The 26,046-nt window shown below is 42.7% G+C and overlaps 1 protein-coding gene across 3 annotated transcripts in view; it reads left to right on the top strand.

Annotated features, from left to right (window-relative positions):
- Positions 1-16,833, top strand: part of UBXN2B (UBX domain protein 2B) — a 42,845-nt gene extending 26,012 nt beyond the window's left edge. Inside the window, exons 8-9 of one of the 3 annotated variants that reach the window (XR_009522581.1) lie at positions 80-1,202; positions 16,533-16,833. Coding sequence is in view for 2 of the 3 variants with exons in the window: in XM_060035405.1 (XP_059891388.1) it covers positions 80-242 (163 nt within the window). In the remaining variant the exon portion in view is untranslated. Of the gene's footprint in view, positions 1-79; positions 5,017-16,532 lie in introns of those variants that run through there. The other 2 variants (XM_060035405.1, XM_060035404.1) reach the window with 2 other exon arrangements.
- Positions 16,834-26,046: the final 9,213 nt, after the last annotated feature.

Below are 26,046 nucleotides of genomic sequence, written 5' to 3' on the forward strand. Positions count from 1 at the left end.
TTATTATCTAGTTTTAGCTAAAAGCTTAACTGACAATAAAACTTTTGTATCACAAATCATTTTTATCTTATTTCTTCAGGATCCTGGATGTTCGGGACTTTATTGTACAGTCCCGTCCTGAATTTGCAGCTCTTGACTTTATTCTCGTGACTTCATTTCCAAACAAAGAGCTAACAGATGAAAGCCTGACACTACAAGAAGCAGATATTCTTAACACTGTGATACTCCAGCAACTAAAATGATGTTGCTCCTACCCATGCAGTAGCATGTAGGAACGGTAATGTGCCATGTTAGTGAGGAAAACACTTAGAGCGTAAAAAGTTATTTTTATTATTTATACAGATAAATTTTGGTTTTATTCTTATTCTGTCTTCCAGCTTTAGTCTAGACAAATTTGGAGTAGGAATAGATCTTGAGAAGTATGTTTGAGGTTTTAGTTGCAAGGGCTGGCTTCTGTTGATAGCTTTTAAATATTCAGGCAAACCAATTTGATACATGATCAGAGTTAATGCAACAACATTTGTTTCCAGAGAAAATGAACAAAACCCCATTTTGATAAATGCATTTGGTAAAATCTGCACTAAAGTTTCTCGATGCTGCATTGATCAACGGCCATTAAGAAATCTTCTGATCAAATACTTTGAAAATTTTTCTGTAATGTGTACCGAAAAGTATCTGTATCTGATTTTGAAATACTTTGATCATACGATAATTATTTCTCCTATTAAGATTTTACACATCCTTTTTCCTTGCTGATTTAGCTGTTTACTCATGTCAGAAAATACAGTTTAGCCTTGTATTTTATAGGACTCTGACCGTCCTAAACTAGAAACAAAGACAAAGGTCAGCAGTTCCTGAGGAGATGTGTCCACCAGCACTTTAGAGTAACTCCAGTCCCTCGCAGAGCCTGTCGTGACCACATTCACTTATTCATTCAGCACGTTGTTCTAGAGGACCCATTACATATACTAAACACTGTTCTAAGTGTTCGACCCAGAATGTAGTCTATTGCAAGACAAAATGAGTGTAGAAATACAGGAATGTAAATTCTGTCAGCCAGACTGGATCTGAAGAGTTACCAGCGTAAATGTCTGCGTTTCTGCTGACGCCACGTATTTCCTGTGTGACGGAGGCTACAGCAGGATGAGAGAAAAGCTTTTCCTTCTTCCCAGACACCATGTCATCTTTGGTCACCCCTCCTGGTTAGTCTTTTATTGTAGTCTTTTATTGCTGCTGTAACAAATTACTACAAATTTAGTGGCTTAAAATAGCCTAGGTTTCTTCTATAGGTGAGATGTCTCACGTGGGTCTCACTGGGCTAAAGTCGGGTGTCCACAGGGCAGCATTCCTCTGGGGAGGCTCTAGGGGAGAAATGTTTCCTTGCCTTTCCAGCTTGGAGAGGCCACCTGCATTCCTGGGCCTGTGGCCCTTTTCCATCTTCACGACCAGCAATACTGTATGTCTCTGGCTCCAGGGTCATCACATCTCTTTGAGGACAGCCGGGAAAGAGTCTCTGCTTCTGAGGACTCATGTGATTAGATGGGTCTGCCAGATACTCCAGGATGACCTCCCATCACAAGGTCCACAGAAACCTTAACCGAATCCTTGAAATCCCTTTTGTCGTGTAAGGTGACCTGTCACAGGTCCCTTCTGCAGGCACCAGGGGTGGTCTCTTCGTCGCCTCATCCAACTTGTAGAGGCGGGTGGCATCCCTTCCCTTGCGGCCGTATCCCTCCACGTCTCCGCTTCTGTCCTGACATCATTTACTTCCGACTTTGATTCTCCTGCTGTCTTCTTACAAGCACCCTAGTGCTTACATTAGGTTCACACAGATAATCCGGGATAATCTCCTCATCTGAAGTATGAGTGAGCATCTGGGTGTGCGTCCTGGGACACAGTTTCTCTCCATCTGTGAACCTAGAGACCCAGGTATCTGCTCCCAAATATAAGGGTTAGACAGGCATAGAATAATCGTTACAAACCTTCCTGTTCAAAAAAATAGAGACTGGAAGGGAAGAAGGAGGCAGCAGTGCCAAGCGATTTAGAAGTTCAGCCAGGCACAGTCCGTTAGGTTTCGGGGCCTGCGAATATCTTCTGTGGCTCCCAGCAGCATCCCACAGACGTGTGGCTTTCCCTCAGGGTCTTTCCTTATACATGAAAGGTAGCAGGTGTCTGCAGCTGAGTACTTTGGTCAGCTTGTTTCTTGCCTGTGGAATCGTGGGAGGTCCAGCCATCTCTTTTCGTTTCATGCTGTCTCTGTCCCTTTTAGTTTAAGACGCAGTGTCTGTGGGTCTTCTGTGCCTGTTACAGAAGTTGCTGCATTAGACCAGAGGCTCCTCCCCAGAGCTTTCCTAGATAATCCAGCTCTCTTTCTGGCCTTTTCTGAGATGGCTGAGGGGCTCTGTGAGTCACACTCTTAATCTCTTTAAAGAGCCTTTGATGTGACCTTTTTTTTTTTATCTTTCTCAGGTATTAGCAAAAAGTTATAGGCCACAATCTCATCTCTTTCCTTAGAGCCGTCTTTCCTGACAGTGAATCTCTTAATGTCTTTGCCGTTCGGGTAAACTAAGAATTTCCAAGTCATCAAGTCCCGTTTCCTTCTTTTTTAACAGTCCTTCCCTCAATTGATCTGCTTCCTCTCACGTTTTACCATAATCAGTAGGGAGAAAGCAGGCTGCGCCTTCCCCGCCTTGCTTGGAAGTCTTTTCAGCTCGGTGTCCCGAGTCTCTCCCTCACGCCTCTGGCTGTCCCCGCGGCGGCACTGCGGCCAAGCCTCCTGCCGCTGTGTCGCTGGCATCTCTTTACCTTCCGCTTCCCGCAGCACGTTCCGCATTCCCCCCTGAGCCCTCACTGGCCGCGCCTTTCAGGTCCTTGTCGCTAGTAGGCGTGTCCTCCCAGCAGCCACGAGCGCCCCTTGCCTTCTCGGAGCCCGGGCTGGCTGCCGTCCGCAGGGCTCAAGGCGGCCTCGGCTGTCTCCTCCCGCTGCCCGGGCGCAAGGCCACCTCTGCATTGTAGGTCTTTGTTACAGCAGCGCTCGCTGCAGGGTGTCTGGCAAAGCCCACTGTGCCTCCTCGCTGCCGCCTGACTGGAATGTGCCAGGAGGAGCTTTGGACGTGACCTTTCTCCGGGGCTGCCCTCGCTTCCAGGAGCTGAACTTACCCGTGTGAGGGGCGGCTACCGCGGAAGTGTTGGTCTCAGCCCCGCAGAGAAAGCTTGTTCTCGGTGTCGTAATCCAGAGTAAGAATCGTAGTCCTGAGTCTTCTCAGAATGGGAAGCTCTGTTCCTTTCCGCTAATTGAAAATAACCTGGAGAATATAGAAATGACCGTTCAAAAAGTCAGCCTCTGTTCAGAAAGGTTACCAGGGATAAACTGCATTTTCAAGGGGCAAAGCCGTATTCCTGCAGAAAGAATCTATTGAAACAAGTTAATATCTTAAATAGAAGGGCATTGCCCTGTTTTGGATTAACAAAATGGAGAAAACAATTAACCAAACCCTGTAAAATTATTTGAAACGTTATTCTTGTAGTTCCTTTTTAGTCCGTTAGATGGCGTGCCTGTAGACGCACATACAAAAACGACTGCCATTTCTGTATATAATGGTTCCAAGATAGATTCCCACCGGGAGGGAGGATCAAACATCCAGAGGGGTGAACAGTACTTTCGTGTGTTCTACAAAGTGTTTTGCTTCGTTTAGAGTTTTCCTGAATTCTTTGTACTGTTGCAGTCGCTGTAACTTTTAAAATTTATAATCCTCTCAGAAGAGATTGTGTGACGTCAATTGTTTTGCATGACGTGTGTAAGGACGTTTTCACGCACCAATAAAGAATGTTTTCACTGAAAGTGATTGAAAATCCTTTTCAGAATTCCCTTTGATTTGCAGCTTTTTTTGAGTGGCCTAGTGGAGCATTGTAAGGGTAACATTTCCCGTGGTACGTCTTTTTGATGGGCAGAAGGATCTGAGCTGTAGCGATGTTATCTGTTTCCCATTACTGATTCTGTTTTTATTCCACCAAAATAAAGGTGCAGATTTTTCTTCACTTTGGCCACACTGGATCTCTTGAAAACCTTGTCACGACATGTGTTGTTGATACGGTGCCTCATGTTCTCCACTTAAGAGTTTTTGTCCCTCATCAGCGATGCACACAAATACATATGTGTCCAGTGTTGTCATAAAGGCTAAGAAACACTTTCTATAATCCTCTATCTAATTTTAAAGTATCTTTTAATTCCGAGTAAATGTTTTGTAAAAGGAGCCCCATTGCATATGTATAACAGTGTGCGTGGTGTTTGTACGGCACATATAAATCACTCATGTGGCCCAGAACTAACACCTAGCTGTAGTCTACTTAGCTTAATACTTAACAATTTGGCCTCTTTAGAATTTGGAGCTATGACCTAAGTCTCTGAAAAAATAGGAGGACGGGGAGCTTTTTTTAGAAAGTTTGAACTTGATGATTTATTTTCTTTTAGATAAATGTTTCTATATTGTTAAAAACAAGACTGTAGCCCAAAACGGGGCCCCTAAATGCCAAGGCCCACGTCACCAAGCCCTGACTTAGACTTAATTACAGCGTGGGCTCTCCCGGAAGTGGAATCTTAAGCCAGTCAATCGACAATCTGATCAGCACTAATTAGGTCATCTGTCTGATAAACCCTTGCCACCCCCTAAAGGAAAGTGACCTTTGCCGTAACCACCCTGCTTTTCTGCCAGTGTATCTTCCTGTTCCCACCCTCTTCTGCCTAAAAAAGTCTCAGCTTGACCAGCTACTGGGAGCTCGTTTCTATTTGCTAGATTGGCTGCTGCCCATTCGTGAATTGTTCAATAAATTCAGCAAGACGTTTAAAATTTATTCATTTGAATTTTTTTTTTTTTCACACTATGAAGCAAGAGACTTTCAGAATCATTCTGGGGAGCTGCAACCTTACAACTTCCTGAGTCCTGACTAGGTGATCTCAGATGGCTTCTTGGGCTGCTCAGAGGAAATCTACAGTAGGAAAGGTGGAAATAATTCCATTCTATTGAGTATATCACAACATTTCTTGCTTTCTTTGGAAATAATTACCAACTTATTAGCATGGACTTAGAGACGTCATACAATCAGCAATACAATAGTTTTTCAATTGGCTCCTGTCCACTGAAAAAAAAAAAAAGCACAACATGGGAGTTATGAGTTAAGTTTTATTTGGGGCAAAATGAGAACTGTAGCCCTGGAGACAGCGTCTCGGATAGCTCTGAGGACCTGCTCCAAGGAGATGGGGGAAGGTCAGTGCTCTATAGGATCCTAGTGAAGGGCGGACGTGCAGTCAGGCACACACGTGGAGCAGATGTCACCGTTTGTGATTTTAGTGCTCTTCTAGATACGAGGAGATGCAAGAATTTGAGTTCATAAAATCTTCTCTTGAAAATATCTAACTATCTGAAGGCCTGTTCTGCCAGTTTTTCCCAGAGCACAGATGCCTCGCTCCTGATCTCCACCCCACGCTCCTTTCAGGGGACGTTGAAGGTCAGCGGCTGCGCTGGCTACCGACTTCATCCTTGTCGAGCCAGGTGGCGAGCGACAGGTTTAGTTGGCACTCCTTTTGAATGAAGTTATATGTGTTAATTAGGCACCAATAAAAGAGGTCCATGAGATTAAAGGCAGCTGCCTTTTCTCCTCCGAAAATTCTCTCCTGCCCTTTACTCTCTTGAATGTAAACTCTCTTAGCGCTGCTGTTTATTCGTGTAGGTGTCAACACAGACGTATGTACAACAGTGACTTTCCTTGTCTAACCCTGGGGATAGAAGAGTGCTTAAAAGGAGTGGATGTCCTTTGATTTTATGCCTCTGTGTCTGCTTTTTGGTTTGTATTTTCCTTGTCTGCATGGGGCACCTTTCAGTGTCCTTTTTAGAACATTGTTAATTATAAAAGGTCCGACGTGGTAGTTTCTGTAGTTAACATTTTTCCCGCTTTGTTTTTCATTTTTGTCCCTGTGGGAAAGGCTTGTTTCTTCTGTTGTCAACAGATTTTATCATTTTTAATCGTAGGATCAAGAATGGTAGATAGTATAAGTTTTAGTTTTCTGTCAGAATCTATGTTGACTAGGAAGTAGCAACAATAAATACTACAAATACTCAGAACATCAGTAGGCTTGGCAGTGAAAGCACGGACATAGCTGATACAAGTGGGCGGTCCTGCCCCCAGCCTGGGATTTTTAACTGGGTCTGGGCTTTTGAGCACAGGAGGGCATAGGACGAAGTAACATCTTCGAGAAAGAAATGTTCATCCTTCCTACAAATCAATGTCAGATTTAACGTTCCCTGAGCTGAAGAGGTCACTCTTATTAATGTAGTGAACTTATATGCAAATGAAAGTTTCATATATGCATGTTATAAATACATGATAATAACACCAAGGCTGAGAGGTGGGGTGTTTTTTTTCCCTTGAAAACCTATTATAAATGTTTGTAATGGGAGTAAATGTTACTGTTTTGGGGGGGGGTGTTTATTTACTTATTTATTTTTGGCTGTGTTGGGTCTTTGCCGCATGCGGGCTTTCTCTAGTTGCAGCGAGCGGGGGCTACTCTTCGTTGCAGCACGTCGGCTTCTCATTGCGGTGGCTTCTCTTGTTGCGGAGCATGGGCTCTAGGCGCGCCGGCTTCAGTAGTTGTGACACGTGGGCTCAGTAGCTGTGGCTCACGGGCTCTAGAGCGCAGGCTCACTAGTTGTGGCGCACGGGCTTAGTTGCTCCACGGCATGCGGGATCTTCCCGGACCAGAGCTCGAACCCGTGTCCCCTGCATTGACAGGCGGAGTCTTAACCACTGTGCCACCAGGGAGGTCCCAAATGTTACTGTTTGAAACAGTGTGTACAAAGGTGTTCGATGGCTATTCAAACTAATCTGACTTTCCATTCTTTAACACGAAGCATGTGTGTGATTCATTTGTGATAAACATGCATATGTTGGGGATCGGTGCTGGGGTTCAGCGTTTATTGAGGGCTCACTCAGAGCAGACTCCTGTATCTGGCGGGCAGCATGTCACTTGCGGTCAGTGTCACCCTGACCCCAGCCTGGATGTGATTTCTCCGGAGAGCCCCCCACTCCCCAGCCCCACTCATGCTTTGGTCTAAAATCCTCCCTTGTCCACAACTCTCAGTCCCACTACCCTGTTTACTATAGCATTCGCAATACCAACATTTCCTTGTCCATTTATTTGATTTTATCCCTACTTCCTAACATTCGGGCGCTCTTTCCTGTTCCCCCTGACAATTATAAAACTAAAACGATTTGGTGATGAGTTTGATGTCCTTTGTCCAAGAGAAAACAATCCATGGATTGGGGAGTACAGAGCCCCACAAGCAGTGAGGGAGGTTTGGGGTCAAGAGTGAGTTCACAGAGCTCAGAAGAGGCAACTGGAAACAGGGCCTGACTAACTAGGAGGCGGGGGGTTTCCTTACGAGGCTGGCAGGGCCCATTTTCTAGGGTGAGGTGAGCTCACTAAAGCTGAATTGGAGGATTGTGATTGGTGGGTGTTAAGATTCCTTGTCAGGTGTTTCCCAGAAATCAAGCTGGTTGAGGTTTAGATCTGTGGCATGGGCAAGCCCTTAGGACGGCCTCCATTATTACATGGGTCTCCCTAAACGAATTAACTTTATCACCCCAGATTCTCAGAATGTGAGTCTGTGAGAGCAGGGGTTGTTTTTAACCTACTGCTGTGTCCTTAGAGCCTAAAACAATAACCTGGACATAGGAGTCACTCAGTAAGTGGTCCATAAGTACCAAATCAGTGAATTAAGATTGGGACCTTCTGAACGTTGGAAGAATATATGCATTCATGTTTTAAAAAGGAGATTCCGAATAGCGCCAATAGAGTCGATACTGGTGACAGAAAACATCTGTATATTTTGTTTGGGTTTAAAGGAAGGAGGAGGAGAAAAGTGATCTAGAAGTGGTGGCCTCGACTCATCCCAAGGGTGGGAGCATCTGTATCTGTGAGCGGGTGGTGCGGCCGTTTCCCCAGGTAGGATTGGGGCGGAGAGGGCTGAAGAATGTGCTCCTGAGAAGCCTGCGGAGGTGAGATGCCTGGGATTGTCTGAAAGCCAGTAGCAGGGGCTGGGATTCTAGTTTAGAGATAAGGAAGAACAACGCTCTATAAAGACCTGGTAGAAACCCCTCAGAGGGCACAGTTCTTTTCTTTTTTTTTTTTTTTGATGGTTACTTCTTTAATACGATAAAATGTGTTTCAACCCAAAAGCCAGCATTTTTTAATGACATATACTAGAAAGATGTCCACTATCACCACGATATTTTTAATCAATTCATATTTATATTTTAATAATTAGCAATGAAAGGACTTACACTTTGGCATTCCGAGTTACAAAGGAATGGAGAAAATAACCCCCCTTAAAATGAAATTGACTAAGGTTAAAGACGTTTTGCAACTTTTTCAGGAAGGAGAATATAAATATAAACAATCCTCTTAAATGTTCTTGAAGGTGAGTTTTTCCTAGAAAAAAATAACATGGGACCATGGGAGGCCACTGCTGGCTGTTACTCGGGGCAAGTCAAAGGAGCAAAGATGGCCTTGTGGCCACACCACCAATTTTTTTTTTTTTGAATTTTATTCTATTTATTTTTTTATACAGCAGGTTCTTATTAGTTATCCATTTCATATATATTTGTGTATATATGTCAATCCCAATCTCAGTGGGCTCTGTTCTATTTGCTTACTCTAAGTACAGCTGTTCTTATAGATTCGATCTTCATGTCAGAGTTAAAATATTGCTAGTCTTATAATAGCTATTTAATTTATGAATATCACATAATTTATTTAAAATGTTTAGCCCTTGATATTTTATTTTTGAATGTAATACCCCATCCTCATTTGTTACTTTAATACTGATACCCCAAAATGTGAAAGTTGATTTAATGACATTTAATCACAATAGGTTGGGAGTGTGGTAAAATATATGGCAACACTCTTGCTAACTGAAAAGCTGCAGAAACTCAGATGACGCTAAAGGCCGTAACCACACATCGTGCCTTTGAAATCAAACTAGTTTGTGGAGCTGTTGACTTTGGCTACGCTCTCACTTTGGCTGAACTTATAAAGAAAACTCACGAGTCATTATATATTGTTCTTGTTCTCCAAGTTAACCCCATTACCCAATCTTCCACGCAAGCAAAGAAGGCAGAAATGACCTGGAGTTACAGATTTCCAAATAACCTTTATAAACAGAAAAGGATGATCTCTGCAAACACGTATGAGTTTCAATGTTCTTCTTGAAATTATTTCTCAGGAAGAATGATGTTATAAAATTCTCTTAATTTTGATATTCCTGAACAGCAGCACACTTTTATGTAGGTTAAAATACTCAACCAGTACTTATTTAATTTGCATGTTTCTCTTTTTTAACATAAGTACAAAATCTTAAGTATTTATATTTGACATGAGAAACGGCACTAAAGCTTATAATGATAAGTGAAGTAGGTTCTCTATGTGCAGTCCTGGAAATAAGAAATGACTTTTAAGAAGGAATGGTATCCATAGGCATCTTAAACCTTTGGTTTTAGATGTAATGAAAAGAAGGCTAGATTTGATTCCAAGTCACACCTGTGCCTCGGTGAGTGCGTGGCACACAGTTCATCTGCTCTCATCTCCCCAGGTGCAAAGGACCACGGGGCGATTCACAAACTGTATTTTTTCTTCCTCTAAATTATTTTTTAAGATAAGAGGATCTCCCTTAATCTATTAATGAAAATAAAATTGTAAGAGATGTTTGCCTTTCTAGAGGCTTTTATATTTTACGACAAGTTTTTGTTTTATACCTACAAGTAGGTCCCCTAACTCCACTTTTAAATGGATGGTTGTCCAATTGAGGCTAAGATTTTACCTAAATAATCGCATTTAAGTGTATGCAAAAGTGTGAGTATTCAGCACTTTAATTTTCAGCATATGAAGTAATACTCTAAAGGATATTCAGCTAATATGGTAACTCTTAGTTTCACCACCAGAGACATCCTCAGGTGAGATGTTAATTTATGATGATTTGGTAATTTTGGTTGCATTTAACTCTTGCGTGGAGTACTCTAATGCACTTCAATGTTTTGTTATATTTTTCCTCAGTGTGTTTGCCGTCTTCCTAGCAATTTTATTACGTCAAGACTGATGTAACAGAAAAAGCAAACTATTTGAAAGGGTCTGACACTTTCTAAAAGAATATTATGTCTTTATTTTAAAGTGGAGATAGAAATATCAAATTCTTTTTTGCATTGATCTAGTGCAAGAATCTAGTATTCTTATACAACTATAAGCCAGAATATCTTGAAAGAAAGCCAAAAAGATTAATAAACTTAGAACTCTGAAAAGTTCTTAATGCATCCCTTCAAAAATTTAATGTATTAAAACATGGGGGAGTGGGGGCAGAGAGACAACATTTGCTACAGCAGGTATCATTGCCTGGCAGCATTTAACGATATCAAAAATGCTGTTGTTGATTACAATTTAACTTCTTTCACGAGGTGACTCCAATCTTAAAATTAACAGCCCAGGATGTCAGAGGAGAAAGAACTGCATTTCTTCCCACCAATACATATGTATGGAGAGGACCCACATGGGGTCGAGTGAAGAAAAAAAATTTTTCATATGTCATCATCTGGCAATAAATGTCTAAGGCCAAAGGCCCTGTTAACCTTTACAAAGATCAAGGTGTTGCTGATAGTAAAACAAAACCCTTTAGTTGCCTTTGAGAAGGTAACATTAGGACATCCGTGTGCGAGATGTTGGCTACTTATTCCTCCAGCAGACGGCGTGCGGGCCCTGTAAAAGAATCTCATCATTATCTCTCCCTCAGCTGGTTGGGCTGTTGGTTTATTTACTGATGTATAGTTGCCTTAAAATATTATATTAGTTTCAGGTGTACAACATAGTGATTTGATATTTTAATAAAATAGAGGATGAAAGTTCGTTGTTAAAAACTAGGAATTACGCCAACATCAATATCATTTAGCACTGCTTTTTTCTGACCTTTTGCAGTATAGATAAGGAATACTTGGCTAAATATAATTAGCATCTTTAGAAATGTAACAAGGTTGAATCGTAAAAATATTGCTATTGTCAATGTATTGGGCCTTGGGTTTTTCAGTGCAATATTGCCCGTTACACATGGCCCAGATGTCCATCACTGGTGTCTCACCCACTGACCGTTCTCCCTGGAAAGCATTTAAAATGCCCCACTAAGGTCTCAACTCTTGATAAGACATTCTCTGTATGTAATGCACTGCCATAAACTGACTTCTTAACTCTTTTCCTGTGTTGGTTTTTCTTTTTGGTTTTTGGGGGGTTTTTTTGTTTTGTTTTTTCTACCCACGCCATATCCCCTCCTGTTTTCTATAGCTAAATTCTGATGACTCTGATTTCAGTTCTTCCTTCTGTTTTATCTGCAGTCACCAGCTCTCACCACGGTAAATTCTGTTTTGACCTTTGCCTTTCCCTCTTACAAACCTGTGCGTGCACGTTTGCAATCCTCAGGGCCGCTGGCAGAGACACGAGTAGCAGAATTGTAAATGGAAATGGAGAGAATTGGCATAGAGGTGGACGTCCCGAATTCCTCATCACGCCTCCACCACCAACTCTGTGAGTCCCAATTTTCTCATCTCCAGAACCAGGAGATCAGAACACCGTCCTTCAGTTCTTAATTCTGATTCTTTTCCACAAAATTAAGCACTGACCAACATAACATGCCTACAGATGTTAGCACGGAAGTAAAGATGGACAAATGATGCCCCAAACGGAAACCAACAAGTAAATCCAGAGAAAATATAACGTGTTGTTTATTCTCTTCCTTTTGGATTGCTTTTCTGGGACTGTCTACTGGTAAGAGAATTTGAGAATTCTTATTAAAAACATTTTTGTCTAATAATATCTGTGGAATAAGGATAGCATTAAGCAACAGGTTAAAGACAGGTGAAAATTTTGCAGGCCAATACAATTTTCCTGGGCCTAATGCTTAATAGCCTTTAAAAAAAAATTATGTTAGAATCTAACGGCACAGACCTATTCAACAAAAATTATGGTTCCTTCATAGGACACTATTCAGTCTGTGGAAAAAATGTCTAGTAAAATAATGATGTGAAAAAATTTACGGTAAGTATAAAGCTGTTAGAAAAGATTTGCCATGGGATTCCAGTGTAGCTGAGGGGTGGAGGGGGGCACTGCTTACCATTTCTAGCCCAAATTTTGGTCTCTCATATCATTCCCAACTGAAAATAGCCAGAGCCCTTTGAAGAAACGGTTGACTCCAGGTTAGGGAAAGGGAAACACAAGGTGAGCCCAGGTTATCTGGGGACTAAAAGTAAAGAAGCTTTCAAAGACCAATGGGGTCATGTCAAAAGGGCACAAAAGCCAGGTTGATGTAGTTCTCACCGGCCTAATTTGACACCATTTGAGCCCAATTACCAAGATCGTAGTTAACTGAAATTCACTGGGTCCATGAAAATCCATAAGTCATTCGTGATTATCAAATGAGTCACCAAAACCACTTTGTCACCAGTGGAGGTAGCCATTAAACCAACCCCTTACTTTGAAAACTTTATGCCTTTATTCTGCCTTTCCAGGAAGACCATTATTTCTCGAAACCAGTAGCCCTCGTTGATAAGGGAAAGCTGACTTAAAGAAGAATACCAGCTAGTAGAGGTAGATGGTGACAAACAGAAATGTAAAATCATCATTTTGCAGTCCCCAGTGAAATCACTGACTCAGACAAGAATTCTCAGTTGGTATTAAAATTATTAGATGAGGGATGGATGGGGAAGTGAATTTTGTACGTGCTTTGCCCAAATAACATCAAAAAAGATCACACTCATGACAAGGATGAGATCTTAACTGTACGACAGAGGAGGAGGGAAGCTAAAATTGTACAATATGAAGAATAACGTCATCTTCACACTAATTCAGCGACCAAACTTGGCAGCTCTAATGGTGGAACAGCCAGGTACTGTGCGTCCCCAAGTGGACTGCCTACGTGTCTACACATCACCAGGGATGTATTCTCAACTAAAGCATTTAAGTTGAATCTGTCAAGCCTTCAGGTGTAACTTTCAGTTTACAAGAAAGTACGTAGAAGAATAAGTTAAAAGCTGCCACAGAGAAGTCATCAGACAAACCCAGATGATGAAACATTTTACAGGACAGATCGGTGTCATGAAAGAAAAGACTCTTCTAGATTAAAGGAGAGGTAAGGAATACAACTAGGCTGCTGTAACTGGGACTGGATCCTGATTTGGACAGACCAGACCATCATATTTTGAGGACAACTTGTAAAATGTGCACTACGTATATTGAAAATTGTAATTAATTTTGTGAAATGAGATAACGTTTTTAACCATATAGGAGGAAATATTTAATGTGTGCTAAAGTAAAATCTTCCAAAACTGTTCATGCTCGTTAACACACACACACACAAAAAAGCAATCGTGGTGAAGTGTTGGCTTGGAGATAGGCCTGGCTTTGACCCCTGACTTCATTTATCAGCTGGTCAAGGCATTTAAACTGTGTGCCTTAGTTACGTCTTACGCTATACCTACCTTTGATAGGTAACGGGAACTATATGAGATATGCACAGTTTAACAACTAACTACTGTACTTTTCCCATTAACCTCCTGCTGCTTGACCTGTTTGTCTTCTCCTACATTTTTAAAACTCTCTTCTTTGCTCCTCGCTGTTTTAAGCTTTCGCTGGATTTCATTATTTCCACTGATGATTCTTTCCATCTGTGTACTAGGAGCATTCAGTGTGAAATTATCCCTTGTTATCTCTGTGCTGTTGAGTACTTTGATTACATAATTATCCACTTCTCTTAGGTCTTTTGTCACTAAAAAATTCAACAATCTGTGCCACGTTGTCACTTTGTGAATCAGTCTTCACTTAGGACAGTATCTGTTTTTCTTATTGACTCTTCATAATCTGCTTCAGTGTTTATTTCCTAAAAAATAACACTCCCTCCCTCCCTCCCTTCCTTCCTTCCCTCCTACTCTCTCCTTCATTAGAGACAAAAGGGAGATCACCTTTTCTCCCTGCATGTTCCTGCACTTTGCATGTCTCCACGTCTCCTGTATCTCACTCTTCGGTGGAGTCCGAGCCAAGTTTGCCCCTGACGTGCTCTGCTGACCCCTGGGCTGCTTCCGTGTCCACCCTCCAATTCTCCAATTCCCGCTCTGACCTCTGCCACCCTCCCTTGTCAGAAACAGCTGTGCTGAGGTCTTCCTTAACCTCCTCTTTCTAAACTGAATCCAAAATCCTCGCTGTGATTGTTAACACTCACATTTTTCAGCTGCTTGTGATTAGCATCTGATCTCGCCTGTAACCATTTATATTTAACTGGCTTTCTTACTTTTCCAGTAATTTATTGAACTCTCACATTTAATTGCAGCCTACTTATCCCTTATTTGCACATAATGAATTCTTCCCCACGTTTTCATCATATGTACTTTCCAATTCCTACAATTTCTGTAAAAAAGAACAGAAGCATTCTATTTTCTGGAGCAAATTCACCCAAGAAGACTGACTCTGTTGAAGAACCAATGTTGAAAGATAAAATGAAAATGACAATAGGGCAAAGATCATTTGTTCCTTTTAAATCTCCTACCTATCTCCTGTGGGATCTGAATATATAGATCAATAAAGGGAGTCACTAATATACAGACAAGAGCTTTTCAGAGCAGAAGTCAGCAGAGGTCCTCCCCCCGCACAGGGTAAGTATGCTTCCCAGCAGTTCCAGGGGTCCTTGTCACCTTCGTGTAGCCTGGTGGCATCAACATGGCCCTGGAGCCAGATCTCAGTTTAATCCCTGAGTGGCCCTGGAAAAGTGACTCAGAGCTCTCATGTCTTCATCTATAAAATTAAATACACGGTTTCACCTTAACATCTCCCAAAGGTGAGAAAATTAAAAGTTGTGTCAAGATATGTATTTGTTAACTACCCGCTTCCCAAAGAGAGAGAAATACAGGCAAAAAAGTACTTCTCCCAGTAGCAGCTATGGTTTCCCTTCCTTCTGGGTTCTGGAGGAAATTGGCTCTGACTTCCATTCCATGTCCATGAAGTCAGAACCCCTTGCCCCAAGCTCCTTGCTTCCATTTAACTAGTTGGATTTATGAACAGTCACCCCACTGCCCCTCACGTGAGGTTCCTGTCCTGTACTACGTTGACACCGATGTCAAATTAGACGGTGGTTTCCTTGCCCACCCAAACCTCCCAAAAAGCAAAGCTCAGCAAAAACCAAACTCCCCACACAAGGCCTGCTTGCTTCGGCAGCTGACGCTGATAAAAGGAGATTGCAGGGAAAGGAGAATGAACTAGTACAGCAACACAAACAAGTTCAGTCGAACGCTCAACAATTCTGTCTTCGAAACTCCTTTCCCCGTCATCCCTAGGGGTTTTTTCTTTGGCCACCTTGTTCCATGCTGCACCCCAGGCTTAGGCCATCAGGCCAGCTACATGCTCCCTGTTTGGAGGTCAGTGCTCCCTGGAACTCGAAATTCTCTCTCTAGTTAGTGGAGCCAGTTACCTCTTCTCTGTCTCTCATCCTAAGCTTAGCCCCTCAGCTGAACCTGTGGAGGTCCTCTGCAGAAAACGGTGGGCAGGTCATTCAGTGGGATTTGACTTCCTTAGAAGTTGTGAAGAGCATGCTCCCTATCATTACATAATGGTTTGGGTTCTCATGAAAGTGCGGCTATAGTATCTCAGTTTATTTATTTTTTAATGCCATTTACCTAGAGTTCATAGAGCTAAGAATAGGGAGCTACCTCAGCGTAAACGTAAGAAGTAGAGTGCACAAATGGTCAAGGCTACGTGCAAGTGCAGTTTGGGTTCGGTGTTCTCAGAGAGCTGTAGTGCTTAAAAAAAAGGCCTTAGTAAATACTGTTCAAGGTCTCCTGTTATCAGTAAATGGCCTTGATCTTGGCTGTTGGGTTCAGAGTTGAGCAGTCTCCGTCTATAACCTCCCGACTCCTGTTGATTTTGGAGGTTTTACAGTTCAGGGCCAATGCTTGCCCTCTCTGAGCTTTCTAACCTACACACAAATGCACGCTCCAGCTCTACTGTGATTTCTCTGTCCTTCACAGATACAGGTGTGAGTTTACCTCTTTGTGTCAACCTATTATTTATAAGCTTTGAAAAGTGTGCCATGTCAAGGTGAACCAAAACAAAGAGAAGAAAATAATCCTAAATTAATGAACACATCTCAATAGAACCAACTTTGCATCCTCCTGCTTTATTTGAGATAGGTATTTTTAAACACTTGTCGCACCTAGCCTGTGGCCCATATAAGATGAGCCCGATGTGAACCGGAGGCTGGCGCATGGAGAAAGTTCTTTCTTTCTTTGCCCTTCGGTTAAGCAGCCAACAAAAACAGCATCTCCCCTGATTTCATTCAGCTGCTTGAACCAGCTTTCCAATTAAGCTTTCATAGATTAACATCATGGCAATGGACTCACCGGATTACGTGTTTGAATTTGTGTATTTCTCAAATGCCTGTGTCTCCTACGTGTTTCCACAGGAGCTGGGTGGTGTACAGAGGCAGCATGGCTCAGAGGAGAGAAAGTGACTATAACCTGAACCCTAGCCTTTATTCCCCACTTACCATCAGTGAGACCTTGGACGAATCACTTCCCTCCTGCAAAATGTTATACAACATAATAAATTTATGTTGCATCTACCATCTTTTGATTTAAGGCTTCCTTGCTTTGCTCATTACTACCTGTAAAGTAGGGATTATACCTTTTAGTTGTTCTAACATTTGTTTATGTCATAAGGGCTCTGTGCTTTTTAAATAATCTGGAATTTGATGAAAAATAAAGTCACTCTCTTGGTAGCTGTTATGATCTTATTGTCATCCCCAAAGTCCTCTCAACATATGATCATAATAATCACAAGATGACTCAGAAGCCTGCATATTTCTCCCAAAACAGGAAATCAGTGTTGATCAGTTCTTGGAAGATTCTTTCAACTTTCAAACGCTTTCAAGATTTCTTGAGGATTGTGGCCATAATGGAAAGAGATAAAATATAGATGTAACGTATTATTCATTTATGCCCTTAGTTAAGTATTATTTGAACTTTCTTTGGATGAATTAACTTACATTTATCTTAGGTTAACTCCATCCATGCTTTTCTCCCCATTTTGCTAGCTTTGTCAGAAAAGTCTGAATGTTTCTTTTCCTGTTTTAGTTTTGAACTCTAGACAAAATTCTCCAGAAGTCAGTTTGGTTTATGCATATCCAAGCTCACAGATGGACTTAACCGGTTGTATGCAGAAAGCAGGATTTCTATGAGAGCAAAACTTCTTCTAACCCAGCATTTTTTAATGAGCATCGCTTCTAATCAGACAAATCCCAGAACCCACCCCAAGCAAACGGAGGGAAAATCAACCCTACTTCGCAAAGACTGGAATATCACTTTTAGTCTGCCATATTTCATTTTCCAGAAACATCCATCTCAAATATTTTTACCTAAAGTGTCATTTCAAAAGGCCAAGATGGATTCTAAGAGTGACAGAGGCAATATCTGACCTAAGATACAGAGAACTTTTTCTTTGTTTGTTTTGGAAATAAGTACACCCACATGTAATGTAATATGTAATGATATAGCACAATTCCAATGACCTATTTCGGGGATTTATTGATATTCTCCTTGTTATATGGCTTCAGAAAATACCCACTCCAGGCTAGGATAAGTTATTTCAATAGAATTTGTGGCTGGTTGGATAGGGAGAAGATATCATTCTTCCAAAAGCAGTTAATATTCATATTCGTATTCAAAAGTAATACTGAACCCTGAAAATAATGTCTCAGGGTCTGGCAGTTGTGCTTTATCTACCTTAATAAACAAGTAACACTTGTTCTTATTTTCAATCCAGTATCTCAATTAACATCTGAGGACCAGCTAATAGCAGCTAATAGCTACCAGTGAGTATACATGGCCTGTGGTATTCAAGGCTTTGCAGATAAAATCAGCTACAAAACAACCACCTGAGCAAAACTGCTCCACCTTTTCAGACTATAGGTTACGCCACTTGCTTTGTCAGCTTTGGAATCAAGCCACTGACTGAGGTCACGATATCACATGAACAGACCCAGTGGATGGGAGCTTCCCAGCAGGTGTGCGTGAACAGATGCCAGGAGGGCAGAGAGGGCCAACGCCTGGTGAGTTGGTTGGGTCCTGGGACCCTTGGAATCCCTAGACCAATGACCCCCAGCTTCAAGCAGGCCCTCCAGTTACCCCATGTGCCAAAATAGAATGATTTTCCATGTGTCCATGATGGGAGAAAAATAATGGATAATAAATACAAATTTTTAAGTATTTGTGGTGGAAGGTCATCTAGTCTAACATCTAGACTAATTTATCTGACAACAGCAAGGTTTCACAGCATTGATTTTACCAGCTGATTTTTTTCTTGTGGTGGTAAGTACACATAAAATTACCATCCTAACCATTTTGAAGTGCACAGTTCAGTAGTGTTAAGGACATTCACACTGCTGTGCAGCCGATCTCCGGAACTCTTTTCATGTGACAAAACTGAAATTCTGTACCCCTTAAACAACAGCAATCTCCCAATCCCCCTGGCAACCACCGTTCTCCTTTCCACCTCTACAAATTAGACTACTCTAAGTACCTCACGTAAGTGGAATCATACAGCATTTGTCTTTTTGTGACTGGTTTATTCACTTAGCTTAAAGTCCTCAAGGTGCATGTGTGTTGTAGCAGGTGTCAGAGTTTCCTTCCTTTTCAAGACTGAATAAGATCCCATTGGGTGCAGCTACCACATTTTGTTTAACCCACTGATGGTTCTGGATGTTCTTATCATCTACACAAACTTACTTGACCTTCTGGAACAAAATCAGGGTATCTAGAAGGCATTCATTATGATCCACTTTCATTTACTATCCCTACTAATTAAATGCATCTGCTCATAAATCAGCCACAACATTTGATCTATTTGCCTTGAATGTTATATAAGCAAAATGGGGCAAAAATGATTAGAACTCTAGTCTGGGCCAAAGCACTTGTGTGTGACACTGAATGGAATACCTTTGATGCTTGGATTCATCACACGACTGTATGAGTGAGGGCTCTTGGTTGCCAGGACTCAGCCGGAATCTAAAGAGAATCTAAGGCGTAGGAAGGTCTGAAGCTGCTGCTCTTCGGGTTCTGAGAATCTTGTCTTCCAGGACTTTTCACGGTGAGATGTTGGCTTTTCCGTCCAGTCCAGCACTGCCTTTCATCTGAGGCCCTTCCCATGAGAGGCGGAGTCTGTGCTCTGCCATTCTTGATGTTGAACCATCTTATTTTTCCTTCAGTACCATCTCTCTGTGGATAATGCACTTAAATATATTGCCTACTATGTAAACTAGTACAGAAAGTTCTCATTTTTATCCCCAGAACACTCTGAAACCAAGGGCATTAAGCAAACCCTTGTAATAATAACTAAAACTTCTGGAAGGCTTCCTTTGTGCTGTGCAGTGTTTTAGACACTCATTTGCTCCTCATAGCGGCTCTGTAAGGTTGGCGCTTTATTATCACCTTTTTAAAGATAAGGAAATTGAGGCACAGAGAGATCAAGATTATAAGGCAAGTAAGTAGAAGAGCGGAGAAGTGAATGCGGCATCCCGGTTCCAGAATCCAGGCTCCTGGCAGCTGTGGTAGGCAGCCTCTAAGATGGGCCCAATGAGCCCTGCCTTCTGGTATTCATGTCCTTGTGTGTGGGCTGAAATTTTTTTTTAATTCAGATATAGGTGATGTACAACATTATATAAGTTACGTGTGTACAACATAGTGATTCCCAATTTTTAAAGGTTATACCCGATTTATAGTTACTCTAAAATATTGGCTATATTCCCTGTGCTGTAAAACACATCCTTGTAGCGTATTTATTTTACGCATAATAGTTTGTATCTCTTAATTCTCTACCCCTATCTTGCCCCTCCCCCTTTCCCTCTCCCCACTGGTAGCCACTAGTTTGTTCTCTGTATCTGTGAGTCTGTTTCCTTTTTGTTATATTCACTAGTTTGTTGTATTATTTAGATTCCACATATAAGTGATTTCATAGAGCTCTTTCTATCTGACTTATTTCACTTAGCATAATACCCTCCAAGTCTATCTATGTTGCTGCAAATGGCAAAGTTTTCATTCTTTTTTAATGGCTGAGTAGTACTCCATTGTGTGTGTGTGTGTGTGTGTGTGTATGCTACATCTTCTTTATCCATTCATCTGTTGACAGACACTTAGGTTGCTTCCATACCTTGGCAATTGTAAACAATGCTGCTATGAACATTGGGGTGCATGTATCATTTTGAATTAGTGTTTTGGGGGGTTTTATGGATATATACTCAGGAGTGGAATTGCTGGGTCATATGGTAGTTTTATTTTTACTTTTTTGAGAAACCTCCACAGTGTTTTCCACAGTGGCTGCATCAATTTACATTCCCACCAACAGTGCAAGAGGGTTCCCTTTTCTCCACACCCTCTCCAGCATTTGTTATCTGTGGTCTTTCTGATAATGGCCATTATAACAGGTGTGAGATGATAGCTCATTGTGGTTTTAATTTGCATTTCTCTGATGATTAACGATGTTGAGCATCTTTTCATGTGCCTGTTGGCCATCTGTATGTCTTCTTTGGAAAAATGCCTATTGAAGTCTTCTGCCCATCTTTTAATTGGGTTGTTTGGTTGTTGATGTTGAGTTGTATGGGCTGTTTATATATTTTGGATATTAACCTCTTATCAGTCATATCATTAGTAAATGTTTTCTCCCATTCGGTAGGTTGTCTTTTCGCTTTGTTGATGGTTTCCTTTGCTATGCAAGAGCTTTAAGTCTAATTAGGTCTCATTTGTTTATTTTTGCTTTTATTTCCTTTGCTTTAGGAGAAAGATCCAAAAAATATTGCTACAATTCATGTCAAATAGTGTTCTGCCTATGTTTTCTTCTAGGAGTTTTATGGTTTCTGGTCTTACCTTTAGGTATTTAACCCATTTTGAGTTTACTTTTGTATATGGTATGAGAAAATGTTCTAATTTCATTGTTTTACATGTAGCTTTCCAGTTTTCCCAGCACCACTTATTGAAGAGACTCTTTTCCATTTTATATTCTTGCCTCCTTTGTCATAGATTCTCCCTTCCTCCCTTCCTCCCTTCCTTTCTTCTTCATCTGTGTGTGAGTGTGTCTATGTGTGCCCACATATAGAAAACCCACTTGCAATCTTCTCATCTGGCACAAATACACACTCTGACCAGAAACTTTTTTCCTAGATTCCCACAAAATTATAAAATTATTTTTATCCGGGTTCAGTATTTTTTTCCAATATTTTTCAGTTTAGCTTAGAAATACTGAGGAACTACACCCACCTTGTATATTTTATGAATAAATTTGAGCATAAGAACCTCTTTAACAAATTGGTCAATAAAAATAGAGGCCAAGCATGTATTTGATCTGTGAGTCAGCACCCTTTCTTCCTCAGGCCTTTGCCCTGTCATCAGGAGAGGGTTCCTTAGACTCCTCCTTTGAGGAGCCATCACGGTTTGGGACATTCAGGAAGGTCCAGATCATTTACTAATTTGTGGGTTTTGACATCTGATATCTGTGCACAGGATTGAGACACTCACCTCGCGAGCAGACACCTGATCATCATCCCAACATCAGCATCTTAACTCCATTCTTGGTGGCAGGCATATTTTGTGGAGGAGTTATATGTTACGGTGGTATTTGTAAATTTAGATGGTCTTAAAAATACATCTCTAGGTGCTGAGGGGCCACTTAATCTGTTTGTTTTTATTTTGTTTCCTCTCAGAGCTCCTTGGCTTGCATCATTTTTAGTTTGCCATCTGGTTTCGAGTTACTTCACGATTTCATGATTTCAAAATACTTTTTCCCTGCCCTTATTTTATATAAATGCAAAGTATTACTTAACTGTGTGTGTGTGTGTGTGTGTGTGTGTGTGTGTGCGCGTGCGTGTGGGCATGCACACGCGCATTTTAACCAGGCCATATTTGGGCAAGAGTTCAGTTTTCTACGCTTACCAATCAGCCTTGCCACTGCCCTTAAACGACTTTAGATTCAAAGGCTACCTGACTTACCAAAGATACAGCGATGTTTACGTCATTTCACCAGAGGTAACCAAGGTGAATACTTTGCAAAGAGCTATTGACCATAGGTCCCCTGCCAAAGTTTCAAAGACCATGAGACAGCATTGGAAGAGACCCAATGAGAGTTTTCAGCTTGGAGCACTGAGCCCCAAGGTTGTTTTGCAAGATTTATAATAGCACACAAGGGTTGATAAGGGCAAAAGAACTTCGATGAATAAAGCAAACAGCTTCCCAGAAACCAAGCCCTTAGTGTTTTGTAAGTGAACAGTCAGATAGAAGAGGCAACCATATTGTCCCTGAAACAGGGCCAGTGCCAAAGAGCGTTGTCTCCAGGCCTGACAGCATGATTTGGGGAAGACATCTTCACCCTTCTGGGACAGTGGCCACCCATCTGCCACTTCATCCTCTAACATAGGCTGGAGTCTGTTCCTTCTGCAGGTAGAGGTGACACTTTAAATACCTCCACCCCCCCCCCCAAAAAAAGTACCATGTTATTTTAAATCCACCCTTAGGTGTGTGTGGTGTTCGAATTAGATCCATCAGGGCTTCTGACATGACTGGACTAGAGTCCGAACTCCTTGCGGGCAGGAACTGAGTCTTCTCATCTCTGTAAATCACCATTCCTGATGCCATGGGGGGCGCAGCCGGAGCCCAGCAGCCCTTAACTCTTTCATGCATATGAAAGATGGATACTGTGAGATGAGGAAGGGGCCACCAAAGATACACCTCACTTCCTAATTTTGCTTTGCCTTGTTTTCAAGTGCTGCACTCGCATAATGTTGGGTTAGTCCAGCAGTTCAAGAGGGGTCATTCTGGTTGCATGAACGCTACAGGCTCTGGGTAGTTACAATATTTGTTATCTGTTAGCACCTAAGGGACCCACCGCCTGCATGTAAATACAAGGTACCAGGGGAGGCTGAGGCTTGGTCTGTGGTCCCTTTAGTCCTGAAATCACGTGCTTACCCAGTGGAAATGGGAGTGGGGAGGGGCCTACGTGTATATAGAGGCTTATGCTCTGTTTCTAAGTCTCGGGTTGGAGTGAATGAAGGGGTAAGTTGACCACACAGCAACAAGGATGAGGTTGAGACCGAACCCACGTTCTCACAGGAGAGCTAAGCTCCAAGGGCGAGAAAGGACTGTTAGCAGTGGTTCTCAGCCTCTTCATTCTCATCCCAAGCAGATCAGCTGGGTCTCAGGGCTGTAAGCTTCTTTCCTTAGAAAGCAGTTCAGCCGTTTCTGGAATGTGCCCCTCCTCATACCTGCATCACGAACAGCTCGTCACAGCATTCCTGAGAGAAGTTTTGGTAAATACAACTTTCTTCCCTCAATTGCATTGCAACCCCCAAGGGTTGGCTCCCGGGGCAGAGCTCAGCCAAGCCACCCCTGGCCTGACCTTGATTCTGACGCAGCTGCACACAACACGGGAGAGCAGGCTGAGGTCTAGGAAGCAAAACCTCGGATCGGCTGCTTGAGAAGTTGTCCAGGCTCTTGAAGAGCAAGCTGCGCAGGGGGCTGTGAGGGGTGAGTTAGCACGCGGGACAGGCTGGAATTTCAAATGCAGAATCTTTATGAAAGTAAATATCAAGGAAGATCTGAAGAGAAGTAAACAAAGAGAGAAAAATAAAAATAGTGAGGCAATGTCCGCGTTAGAAAGGCTGGGATGCGCCAGCGTTTCAGCGACTTAGCATGATGCCAATTTCTTTCTCATGGATGCAACCTCTAGGTGGCTTTTCTCCGTCATGTGCTTATCTCTGACACACCACCTGAGGTCACCATGGCAAGAGGAAAGAGCACCGCGGATTCTGAAGAAGGTTTTTAAAGGCCAGGCTGGGAGTGTCCTACAGCACTGTGGCCTTGTCCTGTTGGCCAGAACCCAGACGTGCGACCCCAACCTAACTGCAAGAGAAGCAGGACTGATAGGAAGAGGATGATGAGATGGAATTGGATGAACCCATATCATTGTCTCTGCAACAATCCGCCCTTCTGATCACCTCAGAACAATTCCCTTCTTCTCCTCCATAGAACATATTCAGCCCCTTCCTGAAGGATTCCCCCCCACTCGACAGAGCCATCAGTCTGGGGTCTTTGGCAGAGACCCCATCAAGTCAGAGGTGCTTCCTCTTGATCTAGAGACCCATGAACTGAAGAGCCATGCACTTGGCTGAGGCACCGGGGCGGGGAAGGGGCAGGGCAAGTGCAAGGAAAACGCTCCCGTTCAGCATGGGGAAGGGTGGTGGGACACAGCGGTCACTGCTCTGGGGACATTGGGAAACTCCCCCGTGAGACGCAGTGAAGACCTTCCAGCACAGGGTGAGGGGGTCCTTGGCTCGTCCTGGGTCGCGCTGTTCAAGGGGGATCCCTCGGCCATGGGTCTCCGCTCACCGTGCCTGAAATGGGCGCAGAGAGGGGAGTCCTCCTGGGGGGCTGCACAGCCATCTCAGCCAGCGTCCTGTTCAAGACCTTGAAGATGGGATGAAAGTGCCCTTGATGGAACCTGTGTGTGATGGTGTTGGCATTTAGCGCCCCGAAGGCAATAGTAAAATTCATGGGGATGAGAATCGAGGCCCCTAAGTCACCCCCTAATCCACACACACACACACACGCACACGCACACACACACACACACAAGGAAGGGTGGTTGAGGCTGACCCAGGAGCCCTGCCCCCCTCCCCCCCCCCCGGGTGAAAGCCCCCAGCTCCGTCCATCGCAGCCAGGGCTCCGTGGGCCCCCCCGGTCCATCTGGCCATGGGCAGCACTACGGCCTCCCTAACTTTCTTCTTGCTTCTTCTCCTTTCTCTGCTTGTCTGAGCTGAACCGCATCCTCCCAAAATTCACACATGGAAGCCCTAACCCCCAGTACCTCAGATTGTGACTGCATTTGGAAATGGAGATTTTAAAGAGGTGATTAGGGTTAAATGAGGTCATGGGGGGGTAACCTAATCCAGTATGACTGGCTCCTTATAGGCACAGGATGTGACCGCACAGAGGAAAGGCCACATGAGGACACAGAGAAGACGGCCGTCTGCAGGCCAAGGAGAGGCCTGAGGGGAAACCAGGGCTGCCCACACCTGGACCTCGGACGTCCAGCCTCCAAGACGTTAAGCCGCCCAATCCATATTATTTTGTTGCGGCAGCTCTAGAAAATGAATACCCTGGTCTGTCCCATTTCTCAAATTCTTCTTTACGTCCCGTCAGCCTTCTCCCCTCCCCTCCCCACCATTAGTGACACAGCTAAACGGAAAGAAAAGAAAATGGACAAGCTTTGAGGTAAAATTAGAAATACCCTCCTGCCTCTTGTTTTCCTCAGCTACAAGCTGAGTGAGTATGCATAACTCGGAGACGCCGTGATTCTGCACCACCTCCTGTAAAACGCCTCCTTCGAAAGCACTGAGATGACCCCCTCTGAATCGTCGTGTTCCATCTCCTATCCTCTTTTGAGACATCTGTTTTCAAGGTAAATTAATACCATTGCTTAGTTGATTTGAAATATTCATCTTTCAACAGCATTTCCCCCTCTTTTCTCTAGCATTGAAAAATTATGCGAAGCAGAATGACTCATGTGATGTGATGGATTAAATTAGCTTTCGTGCATTTCTCTGGGAATTTAAGTCCCACTTCTAACATATTTTCTTCAATAAAATATGTTCAGAGTTCCAAACATTCTATTCACAAGTGAATATTTGGAACATACTCCTTATAAACTGGGACTGTCTAAACATAGTTGAATGAAAGCAGTCATAAATCTTGACAGGTTTTTTTGGCAATAAGCTTTTATCATTATGAGACAAGCAGCTTGACCTAATTATGATAAGAGTAGAAATCTAAGAGGTGGCTGGCATTACAGCTTCACCCTCCCGCCTAGAAAAGTGTACAATGTGTGGGTTACCTCACCAGGCCACGAGCAAAGGCCTGATTATAACTCAAAATAGGCCT

Source organism: Delphinus delphis, chromosome 17 (assembly GCF_949987515.2).
Source record: "Delphinus delphis chromosome 17, mDelDel1.2, whole genome shotgun sequence".
NCBI classification, from domain to species: domain Eukaryota; kingdom Metazoa; phylum Chordata; class Mammalia; order Artiodactyla; family Delphinidae; genus Delphinus; species Delphinus delphis.